This window comes from Pogona vitticeps, chromosome 9, assembly GCF_051106095.1.
Source record: "Pogona vitticeps strain Pit_001003342236 chromosome 9, PviZW2.1, whole genome shotgun sequence".
In the NCBI taxonomy this organism is placed as follows: domain Eukaryota; kingdom Metazoa; phylum Chordata; class Lepidosauria; order Squamata; family Agamidae; genus Pogona; species Pogona vitticeps.
The window spans coordinates 10,842,478-10,856,962 of NC_135791.1; the positions used below are offsets into that span (position 1 = coordinate 10,842,478).

The 14,485-nt window shown below is 39.9% G+C and overlaps 1 protein-coding gene across 5 annotated transcripts in view; it reads right to left on the reverse strand.

The window, feature by feature from the left end:
• Window positions 1-1,640: 1,640 nt before the first annotated feature.
• LOC110082283 (lethal(3)malignant brain tumor-like protein 4) overlaps window positions 1,641-14,485 on the reverse strand; it is a 70,318-nt gene continuing 57,473 nt past the window's right edge. For 3 of the 5 annotated variants that reach the window (XM_078380183.1, XM_078380186.1, XM_078380185.1), the window contains 2 exons: window positions 11,806-11,868; window positions 3,119-6,477 (listed from right to left, as the gene is read on the reverse strand). In XM_078380183.1, the coding sequence (XP_078236309.1) occupies window positions 6,349-6,477; window positions 11,806-11,868 (192 nt within the window). In that variant the 3' untranslated portion in view covers window positions 3,119-6,348. Of the gene's footprint in view, window positions 6,478-11,805; window positions 11,869-14,485 lie in introns of all 5 variants that reach the window. The other 2 variants (XM_078380184.1, XM_078380187.1) reach the window with 1 other exon arrangement.

Genomic DNA, 14,485 nt, shown 5'->3' on the forward strand with positions numbered 1-14,485 from the left:
CACAGAACCTTAACTTAAAGCACAGACCCTGAACCTATCAGTTCTGGCTAACCAACAGACACCTGAACCTATCAGGTTGGTACTCTGACACACAGTAGTACCCTGTCTGACACACAGACTCCCACAACAGCTTCTTCTTCCCAGCTGCTGCTTCGTCACAACCCAGTGTCTCTCAGCATCTCCTAGCATCTCCTCACACGCTTCACATATTTATACAGTACAGCCCCTCCTCCTGATGTCCCGCCTTCCACTCCCCATAGGATGGAACTTTCCCTCCAAACCCATGACAGACAGGTAACATCAGTGCTGTATGTAACAGTCATCACTAACACTCTTTTCCAACAACACAAGAGGCGACTCTACACATGGAAATCACCAGATGGGCAATACCATAATCAGATTGATTATATTCTCTGCAGCCAAAGATGGAGAAGCTCTATACAGTCAGCAAAAACAAGACCTGGAGCTGATTGTGGCTCTGATCATCAGCTTCTCATAGCAAAATTCAAGCTTAAACTGAAGAGAGTAGGAAAAACCACTGGGCTACTCAGGTATAATCTAAACCAAATCCCTCTAAGTACTAGGCAGGATCAATTCCTGGAAAAGCAGTTTCTTTTGTGCTGCTGCTTACGCAGTGGGAAAGAGAGGGAGGCGAAAGGTCTGTGCAAATGGGTTATTTGTGTCGTCGCTAACACATTGTGGGCTGCATGCTAGCAATGAGGGCACTTGGGAGATAATGTGGACTAAATAAAGGTAACCCACCATTTTTATATGGACACGTAGTCCCTCGAGCCCTGCAAAAGCTCAGAACGTCCCTTAGTGCCTTGTAAGGGGAGTGATGAGTAGTTTTGTCATGCTTTAAGGACTCACTAGCATCCCCGGGCCATGTAGTGTACCATCTGCCATTCCAAACACCACTATTCTTGATGTGCACTTTTAATAATGGTCTTGTAAGATGACAGCATTTTTTTTTTTTTTTTTGGTCTTAAAATGAGTCACACTGTCCTGGAGATTGAATCAGCAAATAATAGGTAACTGAAGAGAGAAAAAGGTGGGGAAGGAATAGCATATAGAAACAAGCCTATGTTGGTAATTATTAAAATGGAGGATATGAAGGTAGTTACCCTTGTTACGATATTCTGCTATTTTCAGTTTTGGAAGGTATGTTGGGTGCCATTGTAAGTATGCTGGGGAACCACAGTCCTACTTAGAATGGGATGATGGGCTCAGGGAGATGCCCTGTAAGTCCCCCACCCTTCATTTAAGCAAACCACAACTATACCTATTGTCCAACGGAAGAAAAGCTGCACTGTGTAGTTAATAGTGAAAGAGATGAGTAATTCATTTCTTCATACTTGCTATGAGAATTAAAACTGAATATGGGAAAAACTGAAACCATTCTGAATCCCTGCGTATTCAAGCCATGTTAGTGCTCGATTAGGTTTGCCACTTCCTTCATTCTCATAACCGCAGGCAGGTACAACACTGTCTTCTCTGTCTAGGAACACTTGTACCTTTTGAATCTAACATGAGAGGAAAATAACACAAGGCAAAAGAGCAAATTTCTTTGCACACAAAAATCCCTGGGTCTAGAAAAAGAAAGACAAGAGAAGTTCACATAGCAAACCTAGTCAAAACTGTCACTTTGAAACAACATGTTTTATTCACATCTTCAGAGCACAGCATAAGTGATAAAACAGCAAACATTTACAAAGCCTTTTTTAAAAAAGTTGGTAGGAAAATAGCAAAATAATTTCAAACACTGAAAATCAAAGTCTCACCAAGAGCTTCCCTGCTTTGCACGCATCTCTAATTCAAGTAATAGGACATTTCAAAAATAAATGTGCTCATTGTCACATGATGGAGCAAATGTCAAAAACTTTAAAGCTTTATCTGGCATAAATCCTTTACCAGGGCAGCACACAGGAAATCTTGCAGCCAAATTCACTTATCCCCAGGGCTGAGTTTTTTCTTTGCTTGTAGTGAGTCGGCTATCACTGCCACTGAATGCTTCTGTACAGCTCCTAATATAATTCATTACTCAGAGCTGAAATCTACTACTGTCGGATTATAAGGATGATAGTTTGAGATGGCATGGACATTTTTAACTAAGATTCTGTGCTGAGAGGGAAAGGAAAGGAGTAGATGGGGATAAGCCAAACTTGGCTTTCTAAAAGAACGCTAGGAAGGCAAGATGTAATACCTAAATGGTACACAGTTTTAAAATTGAGACTATCTTGTTGGTTTATAAAGAACACTCCCTATACTACACAACTTAATGACAGACATTAGGGCTAATACATTGAAACAAATACAAATGAATGTTCCTTAAAACATGCATTCCAACCAACATGAAATCTTTGGATCAAGCAGCACTCGTTTTTCAAAACAGCTCCTTCTAATCTTATCCCCACACTTCTGATTTCTTCCAATGTGTAATGAGCTTCAGATGCGCAATCTAAACCTATATTATGGGGGAAACTGAACAAATTATTAATGGATATGATTGCAGTGACCTGGGGGAAAACTGGTACAAGGAACAAATAATCAGTTCTTGTGCTGTAAGTTTACTGCACCAAAGAATGAAGCTGTGTTTCCTCAATGCTGTGACTTTTGGGATATGGGATCTTCTGCACTGTAAAATCTACCTTGTACTAGTGAAGTGCTGCCAGAAAAGATATTGAGCCTAAAATGTTAAAGCAATGATTTAGGTTAATTCAATTATATAAAGATATGGAAAAATCTAAGAATGATTTGGAAGTCTAATTCTGCAAGAAGTAACTAGCACACTGGAAGCCTAATTTTGCAGAATTAGGACAAACAACAGAGTACAGCCAATGCAAAATAATGGTCAGAAACCAGCTGTTGGTTTACACTTGTGTCATGGAAACTGCATCAAGCCTTGATAGCCAACTGCTGCTCTTCAGGCTGAGTGTGGTTGCTCAATTGAGCATGTATCCGGGAACGCAATGCACATCTTATTACCAAGTGGTAAATTGTCCTCAAGACTAACACAATTTTCCTTATGCAAATATAAATCGGCAATAAGACACTGGCATTTAAAAATCGATTCTTTGGATTGTCACCATTTGCAAATATATTGATCATCTGACTTGGCTTTCATTTTTCTTTACCTTTTACTCCCCATCCTGCTTTGTAATTGCCCTTTATTGCATGTTTCATGTTTTCTCTTTCTCTTCCTACATGTAAGGCTCCAGTAACCAATATCCTCCCCCTGTTTAGTCTAACTTTACAGCTAAAGTGTATCTGTTGCATTCACTCCTTAAATATATTTATGCCTTCACTGTTTTCTTTATAAACTCAACAATAATTTTAGGATGTACAGGTTAGCAGTCAGTTGCTATAAAACCTGGATTCGCTTTTGGGATTTATGAAGCTGCACTGATGAGATTTCATCAGCATAGCTGCAAAGGGAGACAGGATGTACCCCAAAAATTGAAAGAGATAAATATGGCACTTGGCTCCTCAGCCTTACAGAAATTGGGACATTTTTGCATATTAAGTTTTTGGAATATGTCTATTAGCAAATGTGACAGAAGTTATTTTTTGGATTGTAACTCCTAAAATACTCCAACCTGTGCTGGATGGGATACTCTGGGAACTGAGATATTCTGAGAATTACCCATCTTTGGTCATTGGTTCCTTGCTATGTGTCTGCATTACATCTGACTAGATTTGTCCAGTCAGGAATTAATGCAGATGACATGCTGATATATAAAGTGGCTATCTTCTTCTTGCTTTACAAAATAGGACAGCATCGTCAGATCTGCTGGGAAGCAGATTCACAAATCCTTATTTTTCTGAGTAACAAATACTTCCAAGTGACACCAAGTGACCTGTGGGGATCTTCCTGTGTTTAGAAACCACAATGTGTGAAGCTTTCCTGAGAGTCAGCTAATAAATTTAGGAGACACCGCCCCCCCCCCCCCCCGATACTTCCATGTTTGGTTTTGTAACAAATGGAAGTCCTGGATTATTTCAATGTACAAATGTGCTGTTCTCAGTTCTACTTTGCATATATGCCACTTCAATTGCTTAACAGTATTTTCCCCTACAGAGAAGGTGACTGTTGTTCATCCTCAAATGCAGGAAAAAATGAGATGAATATTCCCTTTGGCAATTACTGTCTCCTTTCACATTAGAAATGTATATTTAAATACTTCTCTTACCCAGCACCATAAAGCTGTATCAAATTCTCTGTGGCATCCCATTTTCTGTTAACACTCAAGTTTTAACAAAGATTTCCCCTATCGCCCTCCTTCAGTGATGGCTCTTCTCTGCAAAGGCTTAAACTCCTTAACTTCTTATACAAAAATAGAAAACCATAGGACATATTGCCTTGGCAGATTTATTCAATACTGTTCAGACTCAGCAGCAGAGATTGTGTGCTATTTACAAGTTTTATGTCACCTTGAATTTAGAAAGGTTATGGAGACTGTTAAAAAATAGGTATATCAGCAATAAGAAGATGGTTGTGAAGGAGATGTAACTGGAAGCCCAAAACCATTGTTCACTGTAGTGTCTCCTATTTATTTATGATATAAGTTAAGAGGCAATTAATTAAAGAGGACATACTGCCACTGACCAACAATAAAACTGTGTACTTTTTGGCTCACATATTTCCTGACCATGACAGATCACATTAAGAGAGTACTATCCTTCATATCTTTTTAGAACTACCCTTTTCACCCATTTCTGATAAAACACCAACTAATACAATTAATTGCTTTATGTTAAATAAAGAGTCAATTTGGATTGATTTTGTGAAGTATTCTTCAAGGGACTCCTGTTTGTCGGATACTAAACATTGTAAAGTGTTTGCTCTGATGTGCATGCAAGAGGAAGAGGTTATGTGACAAAGTTAATAATATGTTCCCCCGCTACTGAAAAGAAAATAAGTGTGTGACTGTATCCCAAGGCAGGATCTTTCCTATACAAGATTTGTATTAGTTTCCTTTCTTTCAACAGGTGTGGTATCCTGCACTTCCCCTTCTACCTTCTTCCATCCAGCCAAATATCACACCATGTTTCAGCAGAAGTTCCCACAAGATGGTTCGCTGCATAGTAAATCAGGTAAATACTGTTCTAAAGACAAAAAATAGCAATTTCTGATCAAAACAAAGGCAAACTGTTTCAATAATTGAGCATATTAGCTTCATATTGCACTCCACAGCAGAAATGTGGGGTCCCAGGTGTGAAACACCTAATTCCATACTGCTGCCTCCATTTATTTAATTTCAACAGGGGCTTAGAAGTGTCTCTGTAATTGCTACTGAAAAAAATGGTGGACAAAAGGCAGCAGTAGTTAGCTCATATACTGAACACTCATCTCCTTAAAACTATGAGAGAGCCAAGCAAGTTATACAGATGCACAAACCAGCTGTAATTTTAACAAATACTGTGACTGGTAGCACATTATGCTGCCACTGCCCCACCAATTATCCCCCCCCCCCAAAAAAAACCCTGACAGAACTGGGTAGGCTTCCATCTACCCAATCTGATCTTGATCTGAACTGGAAGATGATGGAAGCACTACCATCTTTTTTAACACAGACAGAATCTTGTTACTCTACTCCTTTGCCCAAACTATTAGTCTTCCTTTGATAAAAAACATCTCTGGTGTCTTCTTTTAAATCTATTTTAATTCCAACTCCTAAACTATACATTTCCATAGCTTGCAAGGCAGACACAATCACCTGAAGGTGGAGGTAGCTGTCATTCCTGCCACTGACCCAAACTCAAGAAATGCTGACAGTATTTCAACAGCTGTAAGAAAATAAAAAGATAAGGATTTAAAACTATTCCGACAAAATAAAGGTGTTTGATAAGGAATTCAACTGCACTGCTTTGAGGAATTTCTCCTTCCCCTTGTCCGCTTAAGCCTCAGTTCTATGTTCTGTGCATACAGAAGCCATCAAAGCACAACAGTGATAGCTTGGATTCAGTTTCAGGCACTCTCAACACGTAAGTCACTTTGCTTCAGTTTGGCTTCCTACCAACAGCAATACCCAGGATTCCTCTTATAACTGGAGGCATTGTCAAGATCTTCACAAAAGATCAATATAACCATATGCAAATACAATTAAGGGAAAAATAATTATCTCTTCCTAGAAGGGAAGCCACCACATCCATTCCAGGTGGCAGAAGGGACGGTACTTCTTCAGGGTCCTTTCAGCAGGTTCAGCTCAAGACAGCCTGAAATGCGATTAGGCCACTCGCTGCCTTTCCAAGTTCATAACTTATTCAGTAAAAGTGTAGCTGGGCTTTCTGCTTCCAATTTGTTCTAGCTTTGACCTCTTTGCCCAGTCTGGTCCTAAAGGAGCTGTCTCAGTCTTCTTCTGCAGTCTTGAACATAAGGATGGCATTGTAAATTTTCAGTGCAGGCCCCAGTTTGATACTGAGGATTTTAACAATGTCTGACTGGTTCAGGAGGAGGAAGGCTTCGCCATCAATCTGCTGCAGGGTGAAAACAGAAAAATGTGGTGTCAGTGTGATGGTTGGGACAATCCAGCTTCTGTGCATTTAAAACCAGACAGTAAAAAAAGGAGACATGGCAACTGATGGCACAGATATCCTATTAGCATACCCTTTTTCCAAATAACATCTGCCAATATGTTTTGCCCTTTAAGCTCAGCACAAACTCATAGACTTCAAAGGTGTGACCTGAAACATTTACTTTAAAAGTTTACAATAGTTAAGTTTACAATAGTTTAGAGGAAATATAGCTGAGTAATAATATATCACATGGTTTGGTTACATGAAGTTCAGTTCTTGCATTTTCAATAACAAGGATCTCAAACAGAAGGGCTAGAAAATACCTCTCTCTATCTGGAACCCTAGAGAGCTGTTTTCTGTGAATAGACAATACTGGGCTAGATATAGCAATGGCTCAACCCAATATAAAGCATTGGTTTATGTTTAGGATCATCAGGAGAGAACTCCTGGAGGTGCTGGGTCACAGAAGCTGGGGTGCTGCCTCTTAGTGGATGCCCATCAGAGGAGGCAGGGCTCGGAACCGCAAACACCTGTTTGATCAAAGGACGAAATGGTATGAACCACCAAGCTGGGGTGGTGGTGGTTCATGCTCCTCTCTAATAATCAGAAGAGACATCTAAGAAAATTTTGTATGCTCTATTGCTTTTTCCTCCTCCTTTTTGAAAGCAGTCTTGTTGAAGCAGTCTTAACATCATCCCTTACCATGTTAATTTTAAAGGACCTAGCTTTGGACAAGTTGCAGTTGTAGGACACTATCAGAAGAAGGGACTGGTAAACAATTTCTGAGTACTTTTGTATGTACTAAACCTTGGCAAGGGTTGCCAAAAGTCAGAATTGACTTAACAATGCATAATTATAAGTTAGCTTGTCCCTTAATTTTCTTCAGCAGCTCTCACTGTGGAAATTACTTGGCTGCATTATGCTGTGGCAACAGCTGCTCATATCCATTACTACTCCTTCAAGGGGAACTAATGAGAAAATCAGGGGTCCTGAATGAATGGAATCTCCAAAGAATAAAACCACTGCATTTCCTGCGAGACCAGGCTTAAAGTAAGGGAAGCTGTAAAATTGTTTCCTAACAGCCAAAAGAATAAGATTAAAACAGTTCTTCTAAAGTCCTGTCAGTGCATAAGATAAAGATATAAAAATATAAGAAGAACCCTACTGGGTCAAAGCAGCATTCTATTGGCATTGTGGCCAGCAGCTGCCTATAGAAATCCCATAAATACAAGTACAAAACAACATTCTTCCCCTTTTGTTCCCAGTAATTGATATACAGAGCAAAGGGAACGCTGGCCAGGTCAAGGGACAAAACATTTTTATCTGCATATTGTTGAGTACCAGAGCAAGTGGAAAACGGAATTCATACAACTCCTCCACTGTTTAAAAACTCATTCCAATCTTGGCATATGACTACTTCAACAGAAGTATACCAACTGCACACTTGTGATGTGGACTGGCATGTTTCTTAATGTATAGTTGTTAAGAAAGTTGCCTAGAATGTAAATTGTGACAGATAGGGATCGGTATCTAGGATCAGGATATAGATCAGGGTCTTTGTATCTCACAGAAACAACTCTGACATACTTTTCCACACTTCTAGCAGTTCATGTGAATCTGAAGATGTGTATCAGAATCATTATTTTTGTAAGAGTCAGTTAGGCTGCGCTTATGGCCAAAAAAGTTCACCGCCATTTCACCTTGCACTGGTAGAAAGAAGATAGGAACCTCTGTGACGTCTTACAACAAAACGGAAAAATCCTCATGACTGAACAGTCTTGAGGGTGATGGTGAAGACGAATCACCCTCTGCTTGCCCCTCGTTCTTTAACAGTTGTCCCTTATTTTTCTGAGAGCAAGAATGAAAGCCTTCCAAATCTCTGGATACTGAAAAACATGTATTATAAAAAAGCAATTTCAACAGTAAACACCGTGATTAGCACGGTCTCTGTCTCCCTCTGGTGACCAGGTCTGGTCACTTCATCCGTAGAGAGAGATTTCTATGATTTTTCTTTTAATACTTTTAATATTTTCAGACCTTGGGTAAGTGAAATAGTGGATACTGATCCTGCAGATACAGAGGTTTTTCCGTAGTGATCTACTTTCCCCCTTCCTTAAGGTGGTGCCTGCTCCCAAATCCTTTTCCTGTACTGAAGTAATAAAATGGCAACCACTCCCTGATTTGTTTTCAGTTTCTGCTATATCCCTAATTGTGTAGTTCTGGACTGTGCAAGAGGAAGGGTCCCTCTTGGTTTTCTGCCCAGCTTTCCCCATAAGTTACTTGGTCTGACTGGGATAGGAAGACACCTATGACTAAGTCACACCCTTTTCTCCAGGGGTGAGGGAGGGATCTCTGTGCTAACCAAAGAGTCCCTGTATTCCTGTGGGGACTATGCATTGCTTGCCTCCTTAGTAATGAAACATTTTCTCCACCAGATAAGCTCTGGATACAGGAACAAGCTGTCAATTATTTAGGGGAGGGGAGCAGTAGAGAATTTCCCAGTTCTGGGCCCCCTGAATCCAACTCTACTTCTCTAGTAGAGATTGAAGCTGCCTCGGTTGCATCCTCAGATTGTCTCAGTATGAGTAAGAATAGATAAAGGCAGGCATATCCGATTTTACCTTAAAGGGCCTGACTCCTTCTGATTAACAGTGTCATCCTTGACTGCAATAGTTTGGACCAATGGGGTCTTCTCCAAATATTACATCCCCACCCCAAAAAGTGGGATTATCCCCCTACTGATACCTCAGACATAGTCAAAGTTCAATGGTGAGCCATGAAGAGGAGCGTAATAATAAGAGAGCAACGAGTCAGAGAGGAGATAGATTTTAAAAAATAGGGGAGAGAGAAAAATTGGATAGACACATTGGAGCTTTGCTCAGAATGCAGCTTATGAGAAGACAGGCAGGAACAGGACTGAAGGGAGCAGTACAGCAATGGAAGAAATTACTTCGAGAAGTGGTGAATGTTCCAGCACTGGAGGCATTCAAGAGTAATATAGACAACCACCTGGCAGATATCCTTTGATTTGTATTCCTGCATTGAGCGGGAGGTTTGACTTGATGGTCTTATAGGCCCCTTCCAACTTCATTATTCTATGATTCAATGAATGATCAGTGTTGCCCCATCTATCTGACTGGCAAACAACTTGGAGGATCAAGCTTGTTATAAGGATATCCTTCTTCACTAAATTTTTTCTTTTACATCCAAGTTGGTAAACATTACGCTCAAAAAGCTCTAAATTTTAAATCGATGGAGTGCATTTTAATGTTCAGTTATGGACATATAGTATTTTTATGTTGTAGACTGTATATGAATGGAACCAACTGCAGCTAAAATATACCGTATTTTTCCACGTATAAAACTATACTTTTGTCTAAAATCTTTAGACTGAAAATTGAGGGTGGTCTTATACACAGAGGTAAGCTGAGGAGAGAAAAAACAAGTGGAGGAGAATGCAGGGATCAAACTGATCCTGCAGGGCTTTGATCCCTGCTTTCCCCTCCACTTGCTAAGCCTTAGCAAAAGGAAAGCAGGGATCAAATCACTGCAGGATGGCTTTGATCCCTGCTTTTCTCTCTGTTTACTAAATCCCATGGGGTTTAGCAAAAGGAGGGGGAAAGGATCAAAGCAATCCCATGGCTGTGTAAGGAGGAAAGGGATCAAAATGATCATACAGTCACGGAATTGCTTTGATCCCTTTCCCCCTCCTTTTGCTAAGTCCCATGGGTCTTAGCACGATGGGAGAAAGCAGGGATCAAAGTGATCCTGTAGTGCTTTGATCCCTTTCCCCCTACACTTGCTAAGCCCCACTTAGATTTCTTAATTTTGGGTTAGAAAAATGGGGGGCGTCTTATACACGAGGGTGTCTTATACACGGAAAAATACGGTACTGAGGATCAAGGGCGCAGTGCCCTAAAATGACAGCTTATGCAAATGTATTTAAAAAGGATTAAAGCTTTGCACAAATTGATGAAAAGGTTCTTCTCTGCATTAGGAAGTTAAAATCTACAAGTAGCTAAATTGATTTCTAGAAATGGGAAGAAAGCACACAAAAGTCCCTTCAGAGTGGGCTGAAAAACATGCTAATTCCTGAGATATATTACAATCTCAAAACAAATTACAGACCAAATATTAAACAAGTTGAGAAAACAATGCAAGAAGGCTTTCGTCCATCAAGTACAATCTCTAATTTTCTTAATTTCTAATAACTACCAAGTCATTCTGTTTTAGAGGAAGCTCTGTTGAATGCCATCCAAGTGTCATTATCCACCCGTTGCTCACTTGGAGATTTGCCCAATCCACTTGGCTTTCTTTTAGGACAGTATACACAATTTGTTTTCATTTCAGCTGTCTCGTTTAGTAACTAACACTTATAATGAATGTTAAAACACACGATCCAGACTACTGCCTAGGCTGCAATCAACTCCCAATCTAAACATTGGGAGTTGTGGCAACTCACTTGCTGCTAATATTACAGCAGAGTTCAGCAATTTTGCCACCTATATCTTATTTCTAGCCACAGTCTGGCAGACTTTTAAAATAGGTTTAACTTTAGCCATAGCTGACATTGTGATGAGAAATTTATCAGCTTCATGCCAGATGCAAAATATAGGCTGCAAGGGCTCACATTTTAGATTTGATTGGAATCCCAACTCATGAGTGGCTAAGACTGGAGACATATTTAGAATCCAGCTAAAATAGCATTAAAAATTTTAGAACTACCCAGCTCCATACACACATGATTTCTTCTTATTTATTTATTTTATAGATGAAGGCCTAATTTTATTCCATAGGCTCTTTTCTACATTGTAAAGGACTTTCTAGAAGTTTCAGTTTTAAAATATGTCATCTATATACTCACCAATATTCACAGTGATAAAGATGAGCTCTTGACTGAGAGCAGTAATGTATATTTCTGCATTGTTGTATACAATATGAAGCTATACATACTACTTCACACAATGAGTGACTGACTAAGATTTCCAATAGTTAGGAGCAGCTCTACAGTGTTCTATACAGTGCCTCCCTCCAGTGATTATGGGAGTAGAATTATGTGGATTATTAGAGCGACATTTGTAAACAAGAATATGCAAATTGCTTAACAGGTGAACAAGCCGCAGAATGCAATTTTTCTTAGAACTGATTGTGGCTCATTTAGATGCATAGGGTTGTTTCATCAGTGACCCCACAAATGTTTTAAGGGCCAACTCTTGGAACATCAGATATAAACAGCAAGGTGCTGCAGCCCACTATTAAGAGCGACATACACAGACAGGATTGACTTACCTCTTGTCGGAAGAGCGCAGCCTGATCCTTGCAGCCAGGGAGACGCTGTACAAAACCAGCCACCTGAACAAGAGTGACAAATAACAGGCAGAAATGTTAAAGAAGTGACTGGCAATCTTGATAATAAAAACACAATATACAAAACCAAACTAGTACTGCTTAGTCAACAATTGTTATTCATTTGAATAAAGTTAAAGCATTAAGATGTTTGCTTCTGTATATTACCAGGTAGTTGATGCAACAATTGATATAAATAAATAAATGTCAGCTAACAAGGCAGACAACAGACAACAACTGCAATACTAATGAAACCAAAACCTTGAAAGAAGACAAAAGAGGGCCCACTGAAACTATATAATCAATCTAATCACTTGGGCATCAGCAAAGCAGTATGCATTGCAAAGCACCTGTTCCTGAATCTCTGCTCACAACAGTAAAATGCTTCAGGGTGGCTGTGGCACAAAGAGAAATATAGTGAGGATAAGTTTAAAAACAAAAGGTAAGAAAGCTTCCTAAAGTCAGCTGTAATTGACATGCAACAAAATGAAGTGACAAAATCCTGAAGTAGCCATTTTGCAGTAACCTTCATTAAAGAAAACAACTGACTGTAAACAGTAAGTTTACAGTAAAGGCATCAGGAAAAGATATTTTAAATTAGCCCATCTCCACTAAACTGAATCACAGAATTATAGAATAGTGAAGTTGGAAGTGGCCTATAAGGCCATTGAGTCCGACCCCTTACTCAATGCAGGAATACAAATCAAAGATATGTGCTAGGTAGTTGTCTAAATTTCTCTTGAATGGCTCCAGTATTGGAGCACTCACCACATCTCGAAGCAATTGGCTGCACTGCCATATTGTTCTAACAGTTATGAAGTTTTTCTTGATATTTACCCAAAATCTGGTTTCCTGTAACTTAATCCCACTGTTGCATGTCCTCCACTCTGTGATGATCGAGAACAGATCCTACCTCTTCTCTGAATGTCAGCCTCTCAAGTCTTTGAAAAGTGCTATCATAACTCCCCTCACTCTTCTTTTCTCAAGGCTAAACATATTGAGGTATTTCAGTCTTTCCTCACAGGGCTCGGTTTCCAGCCCCCTGATCATCCTTATTGCCCTTCTCTAAACTTGCTTTGCATCATCAAAGCTATGTTTTTTCCAGTAGTGATGTATGGAAGTGAGAGCTGGACCATAAAGAAGGCTGGCCGCCGAAGAATTGATGCTTTTGAATTGTAGTGCTGGAGGAGACTCCTGAGAGTCCCCTGAACTGCAAAGAGAACAAACCTATCCATTCTGAAGGAAATCAACCCCTAGTGCTCACTGGAAGGACAGATCCTGAAGCTGAGGCTCCAATACTTTGGCCATCTCATGAGAAGAGAAGACTCCCTGGAAAAGACCCTGATGTTAGGAAAGTGTGAAGGCAAGAGGAGAAGGGGACGACAGAGGACAAGATGGTTGGACAGTGTCACCGAAGCTACCAACATGAATTTGACCCAACTCCGGGAGGCATTGGAAGACAGGAGGGCCTGGTGTGCTCTGGTCCATGGGGTCACGAAGAGTTGGACATGACTTAACGACTAAACAACAACAAAACTTGTTCCAACGTGTGAGCATCCTTCTTGAATCTGAAATGTCCATTCCATCATTATATTCTGCTTCATCATTCTAGATCAGTCCCCAGATGTTTTTAGACTAGAATTCCCAGAAATCCTGGCCAGTACAACAACTGGTGAAGGCTTCTGGAAGTTTTAGTCCAAGAACATATGGGGACCCTGGTTGGGAACCACTGCTCTAGATGAAGGTCTTCTTTTCCTGCTGCCTTCAATTTTTCCAGCATTGTCTTTTCCAGAGAATCTTGCCTTCTGCTTTTTATTATGTGCCCAAAGTAGGACAGCTTCAGTTTCATCGTTTTTGCCTCCAGAGATAGTTCAGGTTTGATTTGGCTCTAGGACCGAATTGTCTTTCAGGCAATTCAGAGTATCCCCAAAGCTCTCCTCCAGCACCAAACTTCAAACGAGTAATTTGTTTTCCTGTCAGCTTTCTTTACTGTTCAGCTTCCACATCCATACATGGTTATGGGGAATACAAGACTGTGGATGATCTTGGTCTTGGTCACATTCTTACACTTGATGATCTTTTGTAATTCTTTCACTGTAGCCATTCCAATTTTCAGTTTTCTGATTTCTTGGCTACAGTCTCTTTCTCAATTGATGATTCAACAAAGTATACATGATATTTCACTGTTTCAATTTCTTCATTATCAACATTAAAGTTATGTAGTTCTTCTGTAGTCAGGATTTCTGTCCTGTTAATGTTCAACTGCAGTCCTGCTTTGGCATGGTTATGTAACACTAAAACACAGTTTAGTATTATGCCGGAATACGGTCAGCATATAAGGGAACATCATGTGTACATATCTATTATTAGACGTGCACAAGACCAATAAACATCTAAAGACATTTTCAAAAACATTCATGAAAACTGTCTCTCAACGAGATGGAAAAAAGGAGTCAGGTTCTGGCATTTTCGATTAGATGATGTCTGTCTGTGAGCACAAGAAGGTATGTTATAGATCATCCTGACTGCTGACACTGGTGCCATCAACATACATGCTGGACGTTGCTATGTAGAACTAGGCATCTTTTCTCCTGCTGCCAAAGTGGGCATGGCATTGCAAGAT